Source organism: Anolis carolinensis, chromosome 1 (assembly GCF_035594765.1).
Source record: "Anolis carolinensis isolate JA03-04 chromosome 1, rAnoCar3.1.pri, whole genome shotgun sequence".
Classification (NCBI taxonomy): Eukaryota; Metazoa; Chordata; class Lepidosauria; order Squamata; family Dactyloidae; genus Anolis; species Anolis carolinensis.
In genome coordinates this window covers 235764132-235787061 of record NC_085841.1, presented here as the reverse complement: position 1 = coordinate 235787061, position 22930 = coordinate 235764132, and the positions used below count along the sequence as shown (strand labels likewise).

The following is a 22930-nucleotide window of genomic DNA, read 5'->3' as shown; positions in this document are numbered from 1 at the left end:
TGCTTGATATATGCTGAAAACCTAAAGATGTCAGTTTTTATACACAGTTTTATATACTAGCTGTGCCCGGCCACGCGTTGCTGTGGCGTATGGGAATTCTTTGTTAGGTAGGTGGAATAACAGTGAATAGCTTTGTAGCCTGAAAGCCTGGACATTTTCTTATGTGAATCCTTGTTTGGTGAGGTGGAATAGAAAGGAATAGGCTTGCTGCTTGGAAGGTTAGGTAGTTGCCTTTTAGGGGAATGTTTTTTTTGGGGTGGTAGAATTGTAATGAATTCAGTGATGTGGTACAAAATTACCAAGGAAAGGAAAGGCTTTGGATGGAATCACACAAGGCTGGTACAGCATGATTGCAGCTGTATAATAATGCCTGCAGTTGTTCTTTATCACACAACTTCAAGAGGCTCATGTTGCTGTTTTTTTACATGACAAGTAGATGACATATAGAGTTCAAGTGCTTGTTGCGACCCATGAAGTCTTGTGTCTTAGGTATAGATTATCTGAAAGTTCATGCCTACCCATGTGAGTATGTCTAAGTATTACACTTTCCAAGAGATTGATTGCGTTCTTAATGGTTTTAAAACCATTAAAATGGCTAATGGCCATTTCTTGAGTCACCTTCTAATAGCCATGTTATTTGGTTGAAACCAAAATAAGAGCCCTTGTTTTTAATTTGTTGTAAACTGCTATCAAAGTTGGCTTCAATTTACTGTGACCTGATGAATTAATACGCCCTGTCATTTACAGCCCTGCAAATTCGAAGCCATTGCTTCCATGAGGATGGACGCTATCTCACTCTACACTCTCCCCTTTCCATTTATAAACAATTCTAAAACATCAAAGAGAAGAAGTAAAACTGAGACTATCACATGACACAAGGAGACTTCCCCCTATCATTCCTGATGCTTCATTAGGGAACTGTTTTGAAAGTGTAATGAAACCTTGGGGGGGGGGGCAAAAGATGGGGAGCACAGAAATTGTGGAAAACATTTTCAAACTAGAGTTAGCAATCCATTAAAAAATAGATGTTTTTAAACTTGTTTTAATGTATTGTGATTTTATTGTATGTATGTTGTGGCATCAATTTGTGCCTTTTGTAAGGCCGCTCTGAGTATCCTGCGGGGCGAGAAAGGTGAAATATAAATGTGGTAAATAAATAAATAAATTTGCTTTTTAATGCAACGGGACTATCATCATAGGCTATCACTCACGGCCGAGTATGATTGCATTCCAAGTGTAGAGTCTTGGCAGTAGGTCTACAAATTACTATAGAGACCTATTCTAGACCCGCATGGTCTTTAGCAGTGAGGACATCAATTTCCAGATGGAAGGCAGTCCCGACAAGGGTTAGTTTGATGTGCTTTCCTCTTGATGCGTTTCTCCCTTAAGCCCTCCATTCATGCCTCTTCGAATTCTGCAGCATTGCTGGTCACAGCTGAGCTCCAGTTAGAACACTTGAGGGCCAGGACTTCCCAGTTCTCGGTGTCTATGCCACAGTTTTTAAGGTTAGCTTTAAGTCCATCTGTAAACCTCTTTTCCTGCCCACAAGCATTTCATTTTCCATTCTTGAGTTGAGAATAGTGTAACTGTTTAGAGAGATGGTGATTGGGCATTCGGAAAACATGGCCAGTCTAATGAAGTTGATGATGGAGGATCATAGTTTCAACACTGGTGGTCTTTGCTTTTTCCAGAACACTGACATTTGTCTGCCTGTCTTCCCAAGAGGTTTGCAGGATTGTTTGGAGACAATACTGATGGAATCGTTCCAAAAGTTGCATGTGACATCTGTAGATGGTCTACGTTTCACAGGCAGATAACAGAGTTGGGAGGACAATAGTTTTATAAACAAGCATCTTGGCATCCCTACAAATATCCTGATCCTCAAACACTTTCTGCTTCATTTGAAAAAATGCTGCAGTGAGAGGCCAAGCTTTGGAATAAACTGAAGACCTCTATCATTATAACCTGTAAATAAACTATTGGATACCAAACCAATAAACATCAAGACTGGTTTGATGAAAATGATAAGAAGATCTAACAGTTAATCAATAAGAAAAGGAAATACTAAATGTCACAGTAATATGACACTTCCCCCCCCATGAGATGAGGTCCTTAATCTACCCACTTTTCCCATTGCCTCCCATTTGAGCTAGCATTGCAGTCATCTCATGATATGTCCAAAGTAGAACAGACCCCAAAGAGAACACTATGGCACTTTAAAACCCAATGGAATTATGATGGCATAAATTTCCATGGACTGAACAAAATTTTGAAATAGCTAGCTCTCCTAGGCTTCATCTACATTGCCACATAAGTTTGAAATTGCATTGTATGGCAGTGTAGACTCATATAATGCAGTTCAGTGCATTAAACAACATTATATAGCAATGTAGATGGACCCCTAGGACTGCTTTATGTAGTGGTGGAAGGTTTGGCCTGATTTTCCTCATAACCTTGTTTTTTAATGAATAAAATAACTAACTTGCCTTCTTTAAACCGGCCACTGGGTGTCAGTGTCACCTTTCAAATGAGGAGCGTCTCATAAAGGCAACCTTGCAATTCCTACTTGAATTGTGTAGTCTGACATGGTAGTTGTTAGAGTGGTCCAGCATATCTGTTATCAAATTATATGCTGTGCCCAGCTTGGACATACGTTGTGTTAAGGCCATTAAATGCTAATCAAGGTGGCCAATTGCAACATTCACACTTGCCTCAGGAAACTAGAGTGCTTTCTCCCAACCTGAACATTCCACGGATATATAAACCTCACTTGCCTAGTTTCCAACAGACCTCACAACCTCTGAGGATGCCTGCCGTAGATGTGGGAGAAACGTCAGGAGACAATGCTTCTGGACACATGGCCATACAACCCAGAAAACTCGCAGCAACTCAATAGTAATACAAATTGAATATCCTTTAACCTTGGGACCAGGTTGTTTTTTTCCTTCAAATTTTGGAATATTCCCATACACACAGTGACACATCTTGGAGATGGGATCTAAGCCAAAACACAAAATTTCTTGAAGTTTTTATACACTTTGATCTGAATGTATTGCACTCGTGGGTGGTGACCTGAAAAGCAATTTGGTTCCCTGTGTTGTCGAAGTCTTTCATGGCCGGAATCATTGGATTGCTATGAGTTTTCCTGGCTGTATGGCCATGTTCCAGAAGCATTCTCTCCTGATGTTTCACCCACATCTACAGCAGGTATCCTCAGAGGTTATGAGGTATATTGACTAGGCAAGTGGAGTTTATATATCTGTGGAAAGATCAGGACGTGAGAAAAAACTCTTGTCTGTTGGAGGAAATGTGAATGTTGCAATTGGCCATCTTGATTAGCACTGAGTGGCCTTGTAGCTTCAAAGCCTGGCTGCTTCCTGCCTGGGGGAATCCTTTGGTTTTTTCTCTCACCCTGGACATATGTTCTCAAACAGACAAGAGTTCTTTCTCCCACCCTTAACATTCCACAGATATATAAACCTCACTTGCCTACTTTCCAATATATCTCACAACCTCTAAGGATGCCTGCCATAGATGTGGCCAAAACATCAGAAGAAAATGATTCTGGAACTTGGCCATACAGCCTGGAAAACTCACAGAGACCCAGATTTGGGTCACTGTGAATCCTTGGAAACCCCCTGGGGGTCTTGCTCTGGTGCTGAGGGGAGTTGAGAGACAAGCTGAAGAGACAAACTGAACAAACCGTTTTCGAAAGGAAGATAGCTCTAACTTTTTATAAAGGCCAAGGAGAGTTGCTGAAGAGAAACGCCACCTGCTCACTTGAACCTTCTGCCTGAATTTCTCACGGTTGTGGTAATTCAGGCGCGACAATACGGAACCGGAAGTGCATCGAAGTCAGGGCACTGAAGAGACTGAAAAAACCTCACTGCCTCAGGATGTCTTGCGCATGCGCACTCCAATGCCAAGACCGGAAGTGCGTGCCTTTTCCACAACTATCACCTCCTCCCCCCGCTCGGACGCCATTTTGTCGCCGACTTTCACCCGCCACTCGGCTGGGCTTTTTTTTTTTTCTTAAAGGAGAAGCTGCAATGTTTTTTTTTTTTGTAAACCTCCTCTGAACTTCAAACTCCGGACAGTGTGAAAAAGAAAGAAGAGGCTTTGGAAGGTACTGGGCTCGTTGTGTTTGTTGTTTTTCCCCCCCTTTTTGAAACCAAGAGGCTGAAGAATTTCGGCTTCGGCCAAGCTACGGAGGTCAGTGTTGTTTTGTGTGAGGGAGGGGAAGGAGCGCCTTTTAAAAGGACATTTATTATTATTATTAGGCAGCTTCAAGCTCTACGTCAAGGGCAACAGCGCGGAGGCGAGGCGAAGCACTTTCACTCCGAGGCGCGCGCACGCTCGAGAGAAACATAACGAACTGTCCAAGCGGGCTCAGTCTCCCCCCACCCCCGTCGCGCGCGCCACGGCCAGGATTTTCGACAGCGCGCGCGCCCCTCTTTCTCTCGTGCTCGCGCATGAGGGGACTCGCCCGTTGATTGGCCAAGTTCTTCGCAAAGCTCAGGCTCTGATTGGTGGGCTGCGGCTAAGGGTGGGGTGTGTGTCTTACATCTCCTCTCCCGGTTGGAGGGCCTCAATTCGTGCCTGCTCCCTGAACCCGTTTTTCATTGGAGGCGCGGGCTGAGCGCCGGTCGCCGTTGCTGGCAGGAGTCGCCCTCCGCCAACTGCTCTGATGCCGGGGGCCTCCGAGCCGGCGGAGAGCCAAGACGGGGAGGCGCAAGAACAGCCGCCACCAACGGAAGAGAGGGAGGAAGAGAAGCAGGCCGCGCCTCCCACCGCCCACAGCCGCCGCCGACCCCCGCCCAGGGAGGAGTCCAGCGGCACCCGGGTGCTCCGAGGAGGCCGCGAGCGTGGACGGGCTGCCGCCGCCGCTGCTGCCGCCGCCGCCTCCCGCCGAAGGAAGGCCGAGTATCCCCGCCGGCGTCGCCACGAGCCTGAGGGAACCCCGACCGGGACTGGAGCCCAACCGACGCCCAGCGACGCCCCAAGGAAAGGGACCCCGCGTGCCTCGTAAGTGCAGGCCTGTCCCCGCTGTGAAATGGCCCACCTGCTGCATGGGAAATAAATGCCCTTTGACCCCAATTTAACTCTCTGTCTCTCTTTCTCTCTCCATGCTATGGGGTCCTGGTGTTGGGAGTTTAGGGAGGCTCAAAATCATCTAATACCACAACTCCTATGATACTGTAGCAGGTCTGGGCAAACTTGCCCCCCCCCCCCCCCCGGTGTTTTGGGCTTCAGCTCCCACCATTCCCAACAGCCTCGTGCCCTTTCCTTTCCCCCCTCAGCCACTTAAGGCTGTATGGCCATGTTCCAGAAGCATTCTTTCCCTCACAGGTTGTGAGGCCTGTCGGAAACTAAGCAAGGTAGGTTTATATATATATGGAATGTTCAGGGTGGGAGAAAGAACTCTTGTCTGTTTGAGGCTGGTGTGAATGTTTCAATTGGCCACCTTGATTAGCATGGAATAGCTTTTCAGCTTCAAGGTCTGGCTGCTTCTTGCCTGGGAGAATCCTTTGTTGGGAGGTGTTAGCTGGCCCTGATGAATGTCTGGAATTTCTCTGTTTTCTGAGTGGTGTTCTTTATTTACTGATGTATTGTACCATACATAAAGGGAAGCACTGACTGCACAGGGAAGCTGATGAATAAACACAACCTACAAACTATCTCCAGACCCACTAAGAAAATCCAATAAAGGACAAGGGGGATCCTCTCACCTCTGCAAGAGTCTACCAGATACCACGCAGGAGTTGACAAGTCTACATAGGGACCACCAAATGCAGCATTGTGCAAACATGAATCAAGGAATGAAAGGCACTGCAGACTCATCCAACCAGAGAAGTCAGCCATAGCAGAGCACTTGAAGAACCAAGACTTGAGAACACAGAAATGCTGGACCACTCTAACAACCATCATGTCAGACTACACAGAGAAGCCATTGAAATCTACAAGCATGTGAACAATTTCAACAAAAAGGAGGAAACCATGAAAATGAACAAAATCTGACTACTAGTATTTAAAAACTCTAAAATCAGGACAGTAAATAAAGAACAACACTCAGAGGACAGGGTAATTTCAGGCATGAAACGATCAGGGACAGCTAACACCTCCTAACAAAGGATTCCCCAGGCAGGGATCAGCCAAGCTTTGAAGCTGCAAGGCTAGTCAATGCCATTCAAGGTGATCAACTGCAACATTCACACCTACCTCCAACAGACAAGAGTTCTTTCTCCCACTCTGGACCTTCCACAGATATATAAATCTCCCTTGTCTAATTTCCAATATACTCACAACCTCTGTGTATGCTTGCTATTGATGCAGGTGAAATGTCAGGAAAGAATGCTTCCGAACATGGCCATACAGCCTGGAAAACTCACCGCAACCCAACATTTTTATTGTTCCTTGGTTGATTCAGTGGACTTTCTGTAGTTATGTTGAACCAAGTGCATTGAGCCACCTTGAGAGAGAAAAGCAGGATATAATAGTAACAATAATATAGATTTAGGGCTGTTTGTTTCCCATAGGGCCAATCTAAATACCAGCACACCAAAAAAATAACCATCTTGTATATTTTTGGAGTCCAAAAGAATACGGTAACTGCATGCCATTATATTGAGCCTAGTGTTAAGTACCATGCACATGCCCTTCCAGCATCTTTCTTTGTACTGTTCTCAATAAGCACTATGACAGAATCAGCTAGGTGTCCTGCTGCTGTATTCAGTTAATAGTGTCATTTTTCTCTCAAAAGGTATATAGTGAAACAAGGATGCTGAACAACCCTAAGTACTCCAAGCCTTGTAGCTAAAGTGAAACAATTTAAATTCGTACTTGTGAGACACCATGACTGTGTATTTAACAATGGAGAACTACCATATTTAAGCTCTTCGTGCAGTGGTTTGATCCTCAACCTTTCAGGTGTTTTTGACTTCAACTCCCAGAAATCCCAGCCAGTTTACCAGGTGTTAGGAATTGTCTGCGCTGAAGACCAAAACACCTGGAGGTCTAAAGGTTGAGAACCACTGGCCTAGTGTATCCTAAACTCTTGCTATCAGTGTTGTGTATTATTGACACTGGTGTTAGAATTAGCCTGAAATATCTGAGATGGCATAAATTGTTCCTTTTTAATATTGTTTTCATGAGAACTTTTGGCAGATTGGTTCTGATGTAGCGATTTGATCAAATTGAGTTTTATGGCTCACTAGGGATTTGAATATGGTCACTCTATCCCTAGTCTAGCATTTTCATCCCTATAGTCTACACTGAAGAATGAATATGGTTTGACACCACTTTCATTATCATGGCCCAGTATTTTGGAGTCATGGGAGTTGTAGTTTTACAAGCTCCTCTGCCAAAAAAATGCTGCTGCCTTACTAGCTAGAATTCCCTTGATTCCATAGTATTGAGTCATGGCATTTAAAGTGCTGTCAATAACCACATTCATTCTACAGTGAAGATGCTCCCTATGACACTTGCTAGTCTAATGAGTTAACTTTTAAAACTTTTCATCGTGTTGCCAAAGCTGTTACAGTGCTTAGAGTGAGTGTTATTTTTCATGCTTGTGGCTACACAGAAATTCATGTTTTGTCTTCAACTTTTATTTCAGATATTCAGATAAAGCTGCAATCAAAGGTAAGACCTGAAGGTTCATAAAAAATAAAGTATTGGTAGACTAAATGTCTGCTTAATAAAAATCCCTAATCAATTAAGGGAACAACCATCTATACATGAGCATAGGCCAGCAGGGGGGCCTATTATGATGGATTTTGCTTATGTGGTGCAATTCCATTTGTATTTTAGAATGTGTTTATGAATGTTGATGTAAGCAAATAATTTTTAATCTGATTTATAGTGTATTGTACAATTTTTATATGTGTGTTTTATTGTAAGCCGCCCTGAGTCCCCTGTCGGGTGAGAAGGGCGGGATATAAATGTTGTAATAAATAAATAAATAAATTCTAACTTTGAAGGTGTTCTGTTTTGGAGTGATTTCAGCCATAATGATTGAGTTGATAGTCTATGGAAGTGTGCCACAAAGTGGCAGTGTAGGCCTACTGGGCCCACCCCCTTCAGGGCCCAAGTCAAGGGCCATATGACTTAACTAGCACAGGTCTCATTTGTCCTAAATCCAGCACTGGTGATGAGTGTCATTTATTCACAGTGTTTGGTAATCAAGAAGTATCGTGTTTGGGCGATGGTTTCATTGTTAGTTGTCATGTGAAATCATGGTGATAGGAACTTGTTTAGTTCTATAAAAAACAAATGACTGTAGCTAGCAAAATTGTTCATGGCAGTGGATTCCATGAATTAATCCAGGTTTATGTTATGTACTGTCTCCTTGCAGTCCTGAAATGACTTCCAGCTTCATAGCACGATGCATTACTATGTTATCTGATTTTTGAATTATATTTTAAATTTTAGTTCAATTTCCATCTTTTTTTGCCCTTTCAAAGAGGATAGTTTAGATATAAGTATAACTCTAGCACCATTCAATTAAATTTTGTGGAGACAATGGATGAGATAGATTTGCCTTTTGAGCATGGGGGCGACACAGGGTGAGGGGACACACACACAGAGGACTCCCTACTTGATGGAGATATTCCAATATTTATATGTATATTGCAGATCCCAAAGAAGAGACAGAAGAGGAAGAAGTCTCCACTGTTATTGCTACTGGAATCCCAGTCAGCTCAGCTAGACCCAGTCGGGGCTGGCGTAGCAACAGGGCAGCTGCTGCTATTAATCAGTGTGATGCAGAAAATTCACGGAGTTCTAGATCCAAGACTGGGTCACTACAGCTCATCTGCAAATCAGAACCAAATGCAGAACAACTAGAATTTGGTACGGCGGCTTTTAGCCACTGAAAAATAAAAATGTTGCTATTTTCAGTGGGTGAATGTAAAACGTATCATTTCTAAGGGGGAGCTCTTAAACACTAAAGTTGTGTTATTTATGCTGTAAAGTTTTCTGTCATTAAATATGTTGAACCATTAGTATGCTAGTATAGTTCAATAGTTAAAACAGAAACAGTTCATTGGGGCAACAAACATTTTATTGCCATGGATACCCATATATTTTGGGTGGGTGATTTCCATGTTTGTTTCTATTGTAGGAAATTGATAATAGTTTTGAACTATTTAACCAGTTTGAGTAAGTGCAGATGATATATTGTTTTTATATTTCACTGTACTGATACATTGCAAGCTCTAAGAAGCAAGTAGAGGTGTGCATTTGTATAGAATTGCTGCTCGTTTTGTGTAGTTTCATTTGTGTCATCTCATTTTAGTATTTGTGTCCGCTAACGAAAATGGGCTGTCTATCGACACAAGTTTTCGTCTGGCTTATGAAAAAACTCAAATTTTCAGACCATTAGCTGCAATGGGAGGGCTCACTCCCCCCCCTCCCCCCCAGCTCGGATTTTGGCCTAGAGGGGTGATCGCCACACATGGAGGACATTTCGACCCCTTTTAGCCCACCAACTTTTAAAACGTTTGGGTCTTCCCCAGAGTACTATTGTTCTTAATATAAATGTTACTATGAAGACCCATTGATACACATCGGATGTAATTGGGAGGCACTCCTCTTCCTGATGCAGCTTATGGTACCAGAGTAACTGTTGTTATTTATATTAATATTATTAACACCCATTGGTACACATCAGCTGTAATGGGAAAGCAGCCCTCTGTCAATACCTGCTTATTGTTAGGGGGTCAAAATGAAAGAAAAACGAAAGCAAGCACGATGAATGTGCGACTTTTATTTTTGTGTCGCCTCTCATTTCCTACGAAAATGTCATTTGTTTTGTGTAGACAAATGGTCGAAACGAAACGATAGCACAAAGGAAACGAAGGAAAGAATTTCGCACACATCTCTAGAAGCAAGCTAATCTGTCTATACGTTTATGTATTACTAAAGAAGTTTTTCTTTTTTAGAAGTCACAGAAGAGCATTCATCTCCAACTGGAATTAGGTAAGAAGATCTAATTAAAAGCCTTCATATGACTATCTGAAATAGTGCTATAGTATAACAAATATTTTGCAGAGCATTTGGTTGTTAAATTGTATAGAATGAGTCAAATGTTAAGTTTTCAGCATACTGGACAATGAACCTGAAAGATGACCCCCCCCCCCCCCCCCCGGCCAAGATATTACTGTAGTCACTCATGTTGTTTTTCAAATAATTGAGTCAGATGGGTATGGATCCATGGCTACCATGAGTTGTATGCTGCTGCTTCAGAAATTTAAATTTTAATGGCAGTGTGTTTTATGATGCACCTTTATAATCTGTGGCAATGATTTTTCTCTAATGTCAGAAATTGCTATGGGAGTCAGAATTGTCAGAAAGATTCAGTTCATTTGATCAGTTTTAAGCTTACACCAGATTTCTCTTTCTTTATGGTAATAGCAGTCTTTCTCAATGGGGGAACCTTGGGATTACAGTATGACCAATACCTGGGGTTGTGCTTTCCACATCTAACAAATATATCTTTTATGGTCCACCAAAAGCTACCATGGAATGTGTTGAAGGACCAAAACATTCTTATAGAGCACAGTGGTTCTCAACCTGGGGTCCCAGATGTTTTTGGCCATCAACTCCCAGAAATCCTAACAGCTGGTAAACTGGCTGGGATTTCTGGGAGTTGTAGGTCAAAATCATCTGGGGACCCCAGGTTGAGAACCACTGTTATAGAGGTATCCTCTCTAAGAATTTTCTATGTCCTCTAAGACAACTCTGTAATTTTAAAGGGATGTGTGCCATTTGCCCATGATTGTTTTCAAAATCTGGAAATAACTTCCTGCTTTATTTAAAGGACTTTTTCTAGATTTAAGCTGAAACTTGGTAATGTAGTCTAAAATGAGCAAGTTGCCACAGAAACAATTTTAGAATCAATACCTGTTGATTTAGAGGTGTTCATGTTTGCAATGATATTTTAAACAGTTTCTGACACACAAATAGTATGTCATCTTTTGTTACATGTTCTGTATTGAATCTGCTTCTTCGCACAATACTGCCTTTTGTTCAGTTTGCATAATAGTCTGTGTAAGACACAGAAGAAGAGTGCAGTGTTTATACTGTGAATTTCTTTGTCGAGGAATACATTGATGTATCAAGAATTTCCCTTTTCTTCCTCCTCTAGTGATGAAGAGGAAATGCTCATCAGTGAAGAAGAAGTTCCCTTCAAAGATGATCCCAGGGATGAAACTTATAAACCCCATTTAGACAGGTGCTATATCTTCTATTTTCCAGGCTCAGAGAGATTGTCTTCTCATTGTAATTCATAGTAAATACACACAGTATTAAAATCTCTCCATCGCAAGCATCTGGACTGTTGTTTTTGTTTTTAAATTAAGGTCAGGCATATATGTACCTTTTAATTACAGGACTTGTGAACATCAGAGACTTAAATATCTCAAAATCCTTATTGAGAAATGCTCAGACTGGATTTGTAGAGGAAAGATTTCCTTAAGGATGCAAACATGTGGTGTCTGTATTTACAGGGAAATTCCAAAGCAAAGGAAAAAATCTGGGAAGGGAAAAGAAGAAAAAGAGAAACAGAAAGAGATTAAAGTGGAGGTAGAAGTCAAAGAAGAAAGTGAATTTCAGGAAGATGAGGATCCACCTAGGAAGTGAGTACTGTTCTGTCTCTGTATGTAATGCTCAGTGCAATCAAGATTCCAGATGAAGCCGAAGTCCATGCAAGTGATTTAGAGAAACTCTTATTCAGATACACAGGTTTTTTTTTAAAAAAAATTACTAAACAAAGTAAATTTTATATCTTTGAACTACGTTTTTTCTCATTCCCAAAAGTTTGGCCTCCCGTACCATGTACTTTTACAGGGTCATTTTCTATCTTTAGTTTCAAAAGCTATTTATCACTTTTTAATTCAATAGTCATCATTGTTGCATAGCTCTAATTAACACTCATTTTCTTAAAACTCAATGGCTGCTTTTCTCTTATCTTGATAAAATATGTCTTTAAGTCACATATGAGCAAACCAGTGAAGATATTTCCTTAAGAATTATTTCTTGATTTAAATTGCTGGCTTTCTGTTCAGAATACAAAATATGTTCATAAATTAACTATTTCTAATTCTATCCTTTTTAAAAAACGCTGCAGTGAACTGGCTAATAATATATTATGAAAAAGTCTGTGCTTGTACCTATACCAAATTCATAGGATAGCTTTTCTTTCTACAATGATTTTAAAATTCAACATGCCATTCAAATTTTAATTTATGACTTTAAAGTTCTAAGAGTCTCCCTTTTTCCAGACATACAAAACAACAGGCCTTGTAATATAACACTATGTAACACGATTTTTGTTCCTGGATTATCTATATCATTTCCTAATTGGTTCTGTCATATAAACATGGAAAAAGTTCATTAAACTGCAAAAACATTGTTTTTGCGGGACATCCTGCAGCACATTTTCCTATAGTTTTTCAATGAATATCTCATCGAGTCTAAAACACTTCAACATAGCTTGTGGTAGCCACAAAAACAAAGTTTCTGGAGTATAATAACTATTTTCAAAGTAAGTACTGCACAATTAAATAGGAATTACATTTTCAAACCAGGAACATAATTTTTTTTCAAATTAGTTATATAGTGTAATTTGACATTAGGAACTGCCAGGTTGCCCCTTTCCTTGGCATCATCATTTAAATTTTATTCTGAATTACTTTGCATGCCACATACATTTGTAAAGTTTTTTTCCTGCTTTTGCATGAAAGGTATTCCATTTTTATTATAGAGATAGTTGGAAAAGAAGATAAAAGACTTGGTGAAAGATCTGCTTTTATTGCAATTAATAGCTGGATCCTCAGTACTCTTTCCAATTTTACTTGAATGTTGGTTATGTTGAAGTGAGTTTTGAACAGGTCAGAACTTTTACTGATTAGGTCCGATCAGCCCAAAAATGCTTTGTGTAAGAATCACTAGTTCCTATTCTGAAACTATTTGCACTAGTGTATGTATGTTTGCTTTCACAGCTGCAGGTATGCAGTATTGTCTTTTAGCTTTTTATTTTTTTTCTGTCATGTCCTAGGAGAGGAAGGAGAAGAAAAGATGACAAGAGCCCACGACTTCCAAAAAGGAGGTGAATCCTTTTTGTCTTTCTCACTTAATCAATATAGTACAAAGTGACTACTGTATAGTGGCCATTTAAAGATACTGTGGTTTTAGTTTTTCAGCTATAAAATGGGATAATGTGCCTCTTTCCAATAAGTGGTAGTATAACTTAGGAGAGCAAGCAGTATATGCCTATCAGTATCGTTCCCCTGCTGTTGCTGACTGCTAGGAGTAGTAATGAACGTGTTGTCTAATAAGACTGAAAAAATAAAATTGTGTTACAGTCTTGCTTTGAGGTTGCCAGCTCCACCTTTTTATTGTGGTCTGTTTGATAAAAATTGAAGTTCCAATCTTGGTTCACATTCTTTCTGTGCTTTATCTACATCTCATTCTGATTGTATGTTCAGTAAAGATGAGGTTTTGGAATACATTGTTTTAACATTTATCTAATTATGGAAACTTAGTCAAGATGTCCATATATAGTAGTTGTAAAATAATATCTGCATTTAAAAACAAAGCATCAGTTATGCTGAATACAAGAAATATTTGTGTCTTAGACCTATCTGTAGATGGTTGTTTTGAAAGAGATAATGGTAGTCTTGTGTTACTGATTTTTTTATGCTTGATGTTCTGAAAAGTTGCTTCTGGGTTGCTTCTAAATGACAAATCATTCCTTTAAAACTCCTATCCAAAAGGATTAATACTAGAGTGGTTTTGGACCAAATTCTGCAATGGATTTTCAAAATTATATTGACTTGATCATTCTATGATATCCTTAAAACTTTATGGGAAAGTATTTGGACATGGCTCTTGACAAATTAAGGTGACATTGTATTTTTCACAGTACTGTAGACAAAAGCCATCCTCATTAGTCTATCAGGTAACATACATTGGTTATCTTAGCATACCCTTTCCTTATCTCTTTTCTCTCCTGTTCCTTTTTTTCTAGGAAGAAGCCTCCAATACAATATGTACGCTGTGAGATGGAAGGATGTGGCACAGTTCTTGCACACCCTCGCTATCTACAAGTGAGAATTGTAGTAGCAAACAGTTTGTGTTCAATTGTGTAATTTCTCAAGGAGATTAAAGGACTTGGCTGCTTTGTCCATTATGAATCAAGCTGGATAAGCATCTCCACATCTGTGATACATATGTGGCAAGCATTTGAGTTGGCTATCCTATCATCCTCTAACCCAAACATTTTAAGCAGAGGGCTGGTACACGATTCCCCAGGCATCAGACTATAGTTTGATAAACATGAACCAATTCCTATGCACATTGCACAGAAAAAGAAAGAACAATACAATATTTAAAATGAAGAACCATTTTAACAAACATAAACTTACCAGTATTTCAAAATAGTTAGTGTTGTTCTTGTGTGACTTCAAGTTGTTTCAGATTTAGGGTGACCCTAAGTCCAAAGTTTAGGACAGGGGGCGGGTAAAGGACCTTGGAGAGCTGCATCTGGCTCGTGGGACTTAGTTTGGGGACCCTTGCTCTCACCTATTCCACACCTGCTTGAGCCTGTCAGTTTGGGTTGTTGTTTCTCCTACCATTATTCATCCTTTTTCCTACATAACCAATGTTTTTATTATTGCTCTTTTTGTTCATCATACATGCATGTAATTGTTTCCATTTAAAAATATCCTTTAGCCCATTCCTCTCCTTGATCTATCGCCCATTTTTTCTTCCCTTTATATCTAAATTACTGCACAATGCTTTGAATCTGTAGTGTTTCAATGTTTTCACTTTAAACTCTATTTTTGATCTATTTGGCGATGGTTTTTGCCCCAGTGCATTGCTGAAAATGTCTATACCAAAATACTGACAGTCTCCTCATAGTCAGATCCAAAGATCTGCTTAGGCCTTTAATTTTTCTACCCCCCCTCCCTTTCCCTTATTAAAGTTGTTATATTTTGTAAAGGGATTCTGGGAATCTTTACATACTTATAAAATCTTTGCATACTTTCATAGGTCTCTGTTTTTTAACAATAGCAAGATGCTGTTTGAGCTCTGATTGAAATTATTCTTATTTGAAATAATACTGTCTTTTTGTAAAACAAAACAAAACCCCAAAACAGTTCTGAGTGAAAGCATAAATACAGAGAAAATACAATTATCCCTTCATCTTTGTATCTTTTTTCAGTCATTCGTGAAACCACAAATTGTAAACTCAGTATTTTATATATATATATTTTACAAGATATAAGAAATTGCTAGTAATGATTTTGGGGTGTATCATTGTTCTAAATATGTTTAAATCAGGGCATTGAGATTAGCTATTTGAATGCAGGGTTTAATTTTAACAGCTTTTTAATGGTGTATTTATAATTTGTCAGCCTGAAATTACTTTGTTTTCAGCATCACATCAAATATCAGCATCTGTTGAAAAAGAAATATGTCTGTCCTCATCCTTCATGTGGGCGATTGTTCCGGCTCCAGAAGCAGCTTTTGCGTCATGCCAAACACCACACAGGTAATATGGATTGTAGATCAAAGCACACACTTTTCATTTTATCTAATCCTGGTCCCTAACCCCACACATTCTTAAACCACTTAAACCAAAGGAACCCATTTCAATTCCAGGTTGTAGCACAACAAGATGTGGAAAAATAGGGAGGAAAATGAGTGCTTCCATGATGGTGATCAGTGCTGAGGATCCAACTATCTTAAGAGGAACAACTTCTTAAAAACTAAAGTTTTTCTTGCCAAAAAAATCCTAATGATAGGGTTACTATATGACACAGAAAATGTTCCGAAGGAGTATGTGAAAGTATGCACATAATTCTTTCTAAATGTATATGGCATACATTTTATATAAGAATAATGTATAATGTTTGTAGTGAAGAGTCAGTAGTGGTTCTACTAACAATTTAAAATGGACATGTGGAGCTTTTCTGTTTGCCTATGGTTTAGCACAGTATGTAAACCATGGAACATTGTTAATGAGTATTGTATAATTATCCCTTTAGTGTAGAGTTTGCAGAAGAAGAAAGGTTAGAATGTATTAAAAATGAATGGCTTGGAAACAAATATAGGCATGTTGACACTTGATAGACTTCTAAATATTTTCAAATTTGAAAGTGAGAAATATTTCCTTGTGATTGTTAAAAAGTTACATCACTCCTTTAAAATATTTTCAATTTTCAATTGTGTGCTTGTGGATCTGACTAAATTATTTTGTGTTGCTTTACAGATCAAAGGGATTACATCTGTGAATATTGTGCCCGTGCTTTCAAGAGTTCACACAATCTAGCAGTACATCGAATGATCCACACAGGAGAGAAGCCACTACAGTGAGTAGGGTTTTGTTCTTGTTTTGCTGCTACCTTTCCTGAGAAAGCAAGGCAGTGTATCTCCTGTCTGTGTTTAATTCTGTTTCTTCTGCATATTGCAAACTGAAATAGTCTTAGATATGCTGACCAAGAAACATAAGGGGGTGGTACTTGGATGTCTTCTGGATTCTCTTGGTGTTTTTGGTACCATTAAACATTTGTTTTTGTGTATAAAAAAACATAAAAGAGTATAAAATACAAGCAGTTCTTTGGGATAGTGGTAGGAGGCATTGTGTTACAATTGCTTGACTCCGGTTTGCAGAGCTGATTCCAGAAAGTGGCTTGAGGAGATTCTTGTTTAGATTCATAGCTCTATAGCTGGGGGTGCCAGGGGGTTCCATTGTATCCCACAAACTGTTTAATATCTATAAAGATCTGGTGGGTGAGGTCACAATTGAGTGACCTCAATATGTTGATGACATTCTGCTCTTATTTCCTCTTGTTATTTGATTCAGTTGTGGCTGTCCAGGTGCTGACAAGTGTCTGGATCCCTTAATTTTTTGAATGAGGACTGGTAAATTGAAACTCAATCCCAGTAAGATTAAGGGTCTATGTATTGGCCATTCCTGGGTCTGGAAGCTGGCAAGTAACTTGCCCTGAATGACTTTATACTTCCTTCAAAAAACTAGATATGTCCCCTAAGAGTATTTTTTGGATCTATCTCTATCATTAAAAGCCCAACATTGACTTATTTCCCTCACCAATATACAATACTGGTTTTTAATTGAATGTTTTGGGGTCTAAACCACAGGCCTCTTCAACCTGCTGCCCTTCAAATGTTTAAGCCTCCAATTCCCAGAATTATTGACAATTGAACAAGTTAGCTAGGGCTTCTGGAACTTGGAGCCCCAAACAACTGGAGGCTGAAGAGGCCTGGTCTAAACACTTCGTTAGGTTTTGTGCAGGTACTTGGCTTTTAGCTTGTTTCAAATTGTTATATTTTTTTTAATATTTTCTTAAGTTTCAACAAAATACATTCATCATCTAAAATGACACTCTTAAACCAAACAAAAGTAACATAATACAGCAGAGTCTCGCTTATCCAACATAAATGGGCTGGTAGAACGTTGGATAAGTGAAAATGTTGGATAATAAGGAGGCATTAAGGAAAAGCCTATTAAATGTCAAATGATGTTATGATTTTACAAATTAAGCACCAAAACATCATTTTTTACAACAAATCGACAGAAAAAGCAGTTCAGTATATGGTAACATTATGTAGTAATTATTGTATTTACTAATTTAGCCCCAAAACATCGCAATATATTGAAAACATTGACTACTAAAAGCCAGAGTGCGTTGGATAATATGGAATGTTGGATAAGTGAGACTGTACTGTGCAATCAAATAATAAAAATAAAGACACTATGTCAGTGACTTGTTTGGATTTCCTACCTTCCCTTTTAGATTGTGGTTCTTCTTTAATTTTTCATTTGGTGAAAAGAATACTTAATTACTTAATATTTATTTTTGTTCACAGATATTACTAGTACTTCCTTATTTCATCTAACTTTTGAACTTTTGAGATTTTTAGTCCCTTTTCTATAGTTACTTGCTATTTATATAAATTCCCTGTTCATATTTTATTTATTGATATAAATTTCCTATACTTCCTGTAGTAAGACATATTCCTTAAAACATTTTTCCATTTTCTCCCACTCTTTCAGCACCTTGTTTGTATTGTTCTATTTTTAGACTGTTTAAATTATTCTTGCTATTTTAAATTTAAAAAAAATATTTTACATTTTATTTTATTTATACACTTGAGATCTTGTGATATAAGATGTAGCAGAAAAATTGAAATCCATGCATTATCTTTCCCTCTTTTACCCACCCCTTTGTTTTTTAGATGCGAGATCTGTGGGTTCACCTGCCGGCAGAAAGCCTCCTTGAACTGGCACATGAAAAAGCATGATGCAGATACCTTTTATCAGTTTTCTTGCAATATCTGTGGAAAGAAGTTTGAGAAGAAGGACAGTGTTGTAGCACATAAGGCCAAGAGTCACCCGGAAGTGCTTATTGCTGAAGCACTGGCAGCCAATGCAGGGGCCCTCATCACCAGCACTGACATTCTGGGTACCAGCCCAGAATCCATTGTCCAGCCCAGTGACAACCAGGGGCTTCCCCTTCTTCCCGACCCCCTTGAAAACACCACTCCTGGAGAGTGTCTACTGCTGAACCCTGACGGGATGCCTAAGACATACTGTGACGAAGGCAACCAGGTCAACCTGATGGCTGATGGCAAGATTTTTGTTGGCAGCGCTAGTGGCGAGAATGCAGAAGGGCTGGTCATGAACCCGGAAATCCTTGGGGCTACCACTGAAGTGCTAATTGAGGATTCTGATTCTGCAGGACCTTAGTAGGAAAGGAGCACATGTGTGTTGGGACAACATGGACTTGTATTTAAAAGAATGAATTGGGGAAAATTTATTCAACATAGATGGACTTAAAAATTAAACTACTCAAATATTACTAAAGGGCCTGCTCCCCTTCAGCCCCCCTTCCAGAATGAATCACTACACATGCTTTCCCAGTACCCTTGTTAGAGAGGAAAGTTGCCTTTACACAGACTGGCAAAGCAAAAGAATTATTGCAATGCAGTGGAGGGATGCAGCCAGAGCCTATCCCTCTCCCTGCCCTCCCAAAGCAAGCAGACCTCCTGCTTCTTGACATCGTTGCAAGATTAAAGATGTTTGTACTCTGGACCAGTATCTTTCTCAGAACCTCCCTATGCTCCTCCAGTTGCATCAACCTGTTCTATGCATTACTGAATTGTGACCCTTGCAGGCTCTTCTGTTTCCCTCTAGGGCTTGGGAATATAGCTTGGCACTTTAGAACCCCTCAGCAGGATGAGCTGTAAAACAGCATATACCTTTCCCATTCCCCCCCCCCCCCCACAATTCCTTTCCCCCTGCATCATTCCTTCTGCTTTGGTAAGGAAAGAGAGGGAATACTGGCACTCTGGTGCTCACCTTTTCAAAGAGGAGTGCCATTATTTTGTACAGTTGCTCTGGCTGCAAAGGTTCTGTATGGGAGAGGCAGAGAGAATGGGTGCTAGGCTTGTAAAAAAACTTGCACTTTGAACATGTCTTGTTTTTAAGTTGTGATAACAAATTCTTTATTTATTTGCTTTTTTAAAAAATTGTTTTAGTTGCTGTCCAGGAGGGATTTTCTTCCAAATTTGAAAGTCCTTAGTAAAGAGTATAAAATGGAATCAGCTTCTTCAGCTAATCACACTTAGGAACTGCCCTCACCTAAAGTGAAAAATTCATGGAACAGTGTAGACCGTACAGTGAAGCTCCTGTTTGCTTCATCATGAGTTGTTTGCTGGAAAAGGATTTCTTTGTGAAGGGGTGACATCTGCTTTAAAGATTTGACCTTTTTTCATCGTTCATCCCCAACTTGTCTAATGTTTCCTTCTGTATGTTGTATTGTTAGTTTTGTGTTTTACTCTAACCTTGATGAGTAAGCAGAAAACTTTTTCTTAAGGAAGTAATATTAACTGCTAAACAGCATGACAGCTGCCCTCTGATATATTCTGCCTTTAAAACATTCTAGTTCCATCCTTGAAAACACATTCGGAAGCAAAACTGGCATCAGCTAGTGTCCATTCCAGCTTTCCTCAGTAATGCAGCTAATGTTTGCGTGTAGACACAGACCATCTTGTTTCTGTGAAATTGATGGTTTGAGTGTCTCCAGAAGGTGAAAGATGACTTGCATTTTGGGCAGAATGTGGGAAGCTGTGTGACTTTTCAAAGATTTACTTATGTCACAACTTGTTTGAGCCCTTGGTTGTTACCTAACAGCTTGTAGTGTCACTATATCCCAGGGGTGAGTCTTTTCTTCTCTTGGAACTTACCATAACTAGGGTTGTTTTGCAGTCTGTCCTGGAGCAGTGCTTATCATTAAAGACAGGTACCTTTTAATCCAGAGCTCTACCTCGTGTACCACAAGCTCATATTAACTATGCATTTTCCCAGTCATGTATTTTGCAATTTCATTGTCTAAAATGAGTCCAAATACACTTCTTTACTTGGCTAGAAAGTCAGTATCAATAGAGGGTAATAGAACTTAATCTGTGGCAGCCCTCTAAGGGTTTAATGTACCCCACACCTTCTATTTCTGCAGTCTGGTTGAAGGTGTCTTAGCAACTAGCTAAGGGCCGTCTGTGATACAGGTTGTTTTTTATATTAAGGTTGGCACTGGGCAAATACTTGCAACTGAAAGTTTGTTTTGTGTGCTGCTTGAAGAACATCTTCCTATCTCAGCTATACTGCATTTCACTTCTAAAAATGGATGTTATAATACACATTCAGTTTTACCTCTGTAGGAACTTCAATCGTTCAGGGAAAAGTCTGAGCTGGCAGTGTACTTGAAGTCCTTTCTTAGCGAGTTACCATCAGCCTCTGGTCTGTCTTTCCTGGATGGCTCTGTTTGTTTCTTTTTTCACCCTGTGTTGGGGTATGTTTGTATGCAGTTTTGTTTCAAGCAACATTGTTTTGTGTTTAACTGGGTCGCCCCTTGTACTCTAGGTTGAATAATTTCTGGTTTTAGATTTATGAACTGAAACCCTTTTGTCTTTACATGGAGCATTTCTGCTGCTTCCCTATATGTCTCTCCCACCATACGCATGCAGTTTGGCTTCAATCAATTATTATAGTATTCGCAATAAACTATTTTTTTTCTTCTAGGAAGCTCGTTTCCCATGGGAAGGAAGCATGGTGCTGGGAGCTTGAAGCTAGAGTCTCCTTCCCACTGTAATATGGGATAGTTTACAGTAACGAATCTGACATGAACCCAGCACAGAATCAGTTGTGTAATTTTGTCCTCTTTATAAACTCATTGATTCTGTAAGTTTAGAATCCCTTCCTGATAACTCTAGGGATGATTTGAATCTCTTCCCCCTTTTTTCAGGAGCTGATACAAACTTCTTTCCCAGTCAGATGACCACAGATTCTTTTTTCAGAATTTTATCTGAACATTGATAGAATAGAACAGAATGGGAAGAGGAGCTCAGGAGTTTAGTATGCTTAGTGTGTGAGAAATGGTCCGTCTAGTTCAAATAGTTTCTGAACAATGGCACAAAGCCTTGGCAGGGGCAGGGCGGGGGTGAACGGTAACTCTGTGGAGAAGTTTTCCAGGGTGACAGTGGAGACCTGGGTGGAAAACTGCACTAGCATTGTGAATCCTACCAGAGAGAAGGCAGGATTTACTATACTTAGCAGAGCTACCTGAAGTAGTAGCCACTGGGTGGCAACAGAGCTGTGTTGCATTGTGGCACACCCCTATTTTTTAGTGTTAAAGTGAAAGGATGGTTAAGTTGACAAGTCTTTGATTGCTTAAAAGCCTTGTTGCATATAAATTTTTCCACAAAGCAATGGAGATTTGGGGTGGGATGCCAGGGGGAGGGGCAGTGATCCATGTTGATAAAAGGTTATGTATACAAAAGTCAATAAAACAATAAAAAGGGAAATTGCTTTTTCATCTCTTGTCTTTAAGCTGAGTAAGCCATAACAAAAATAAATAATTAAAGGGGGAAAATAATCTTCTGTGTCTTATTATGCATGCTAAGTATATGGAATATGTAATGTGAAGGAGGCTACTTAAATGAGGCGGGTTAGAGTAATTCTATTCCACTGGTAAATTAGCTTGAAGCAACCATGTGTTGGGACTAAAGACAACCTCTTTGTCACTAGCCCACTGCAGGAGGAAAGGTGCTTCTAAGATGGTTGAGGGGTATCTCAACCATTTTACCTTATTTAAATTATGAATTCATTTATATAATTCATGAAACAGTGCATCGTTACATTGGTGTTTAATTAGTAAACACTACTATCCCATGATGTTCTGGGAGAGTTCCTATATTTTTCAATTATTTCTTTTCATGTATTTAATGGCAAATGTACTCACTCAAAGCAGCTATGTGGTCCTGTCCTACATTTTTTATGCTTAAAGAAAAGGCATCAAGTTGTATTTTGCAGTTGTTTGACACTCAAGTCAGTGTAGAATTTTAAGGCCTCTTAGGGGGCTCTTAGAAGATGCTTTTGTTGTGCAGTTCGTGTTCATTTACACAATTTTACAGAAGTATCCTGATACCTGTTTATAATTTTCCATCATGTTTTCTTAGTACTGCTTCTATCTTCATTGTTCCTGTAGCTGGAGGTTTCTGGAAATACTAATTCAAAAAGTAACTTCTTTGAGCTTTGGAAAATGAAACTTGGTTGACAAAGTAATCTCTCTGACCTGGGAGCTCAAAAAGGTACAGGTCCATCACTGAGGAGTTTCTGGCTACGTGTTGTATATATGCTCACTAAGGACACTACCAAATAATATGTGGGAAGTGGAAGTTGTTAAGTAATCTTCCTTTCAGTTGTCCCATCTTGAGAAAACAGGTTACAATTGGCTGGTTTGCCGAGTAATAAGTAGTTTTTCCTACTTGTTGAAAGAATTTAATGTATACATCTTTTGTTTAAAAAATTGCAATGAGTGGTCCAGAAGGAACTGTGAGCACTCAT

General features: G+C 39.5%; 2 protein-coding genes across 3 annotated transcripts in view; one reads left to right on the top strand and one right to left on the bottom strand.

Annotated features, from left to right (window-relative positions):
• The window catches only part of lpxn (leupaxin), a 28676-nt gene extending 24704 nt beyond the window's left edge, over positions 1-3972 (bottom strand). The window contains exon 1 of one of the 2 annotated variants that reach the window (XM_008110807.3): positions 3704-3972. The gene's annotated coding sequence lies outside the window, so the exon portion shown is untranslated. The remainder of the gene's footprint in view (positions 1-3703) is intronic. The other variant, XM_008110817.3, reaches the window with a different exon arrangement.
• Positions 3973-3999: 27 nt separating this feature from the next.
• On the top strand, positions 4000-21959 carry zfp91 (ZFP91 zinc finger protein, atypical E3 ubiquitin ligase). Its single transcript, XM_008110833.3, has 12 exons — positions 4000-4126; positions 4281-5025; positions 7616-7641; positions 8635-8850; positions 9942-9978; positions 11147-11233; positions 11508-11636; positions 13058-13108; positions 14030-14108; positions 15442-15556; positions 16277-16376; positions 18265-21959. Exons 2-12 carry the CDS (start codon positions 4688-4690, stop codon positions 18773-18775), a joined length of 1689 nt encoding a protein of 562 aa, XP_008109040.1. The 5' UTR covers positions 4000-4126; positions 4281-4687; the 3' UTR covers positions 18776-21959.
• The last annotated feature ends 971 nt before the right edge of the window (positions 21960-22930 follow it).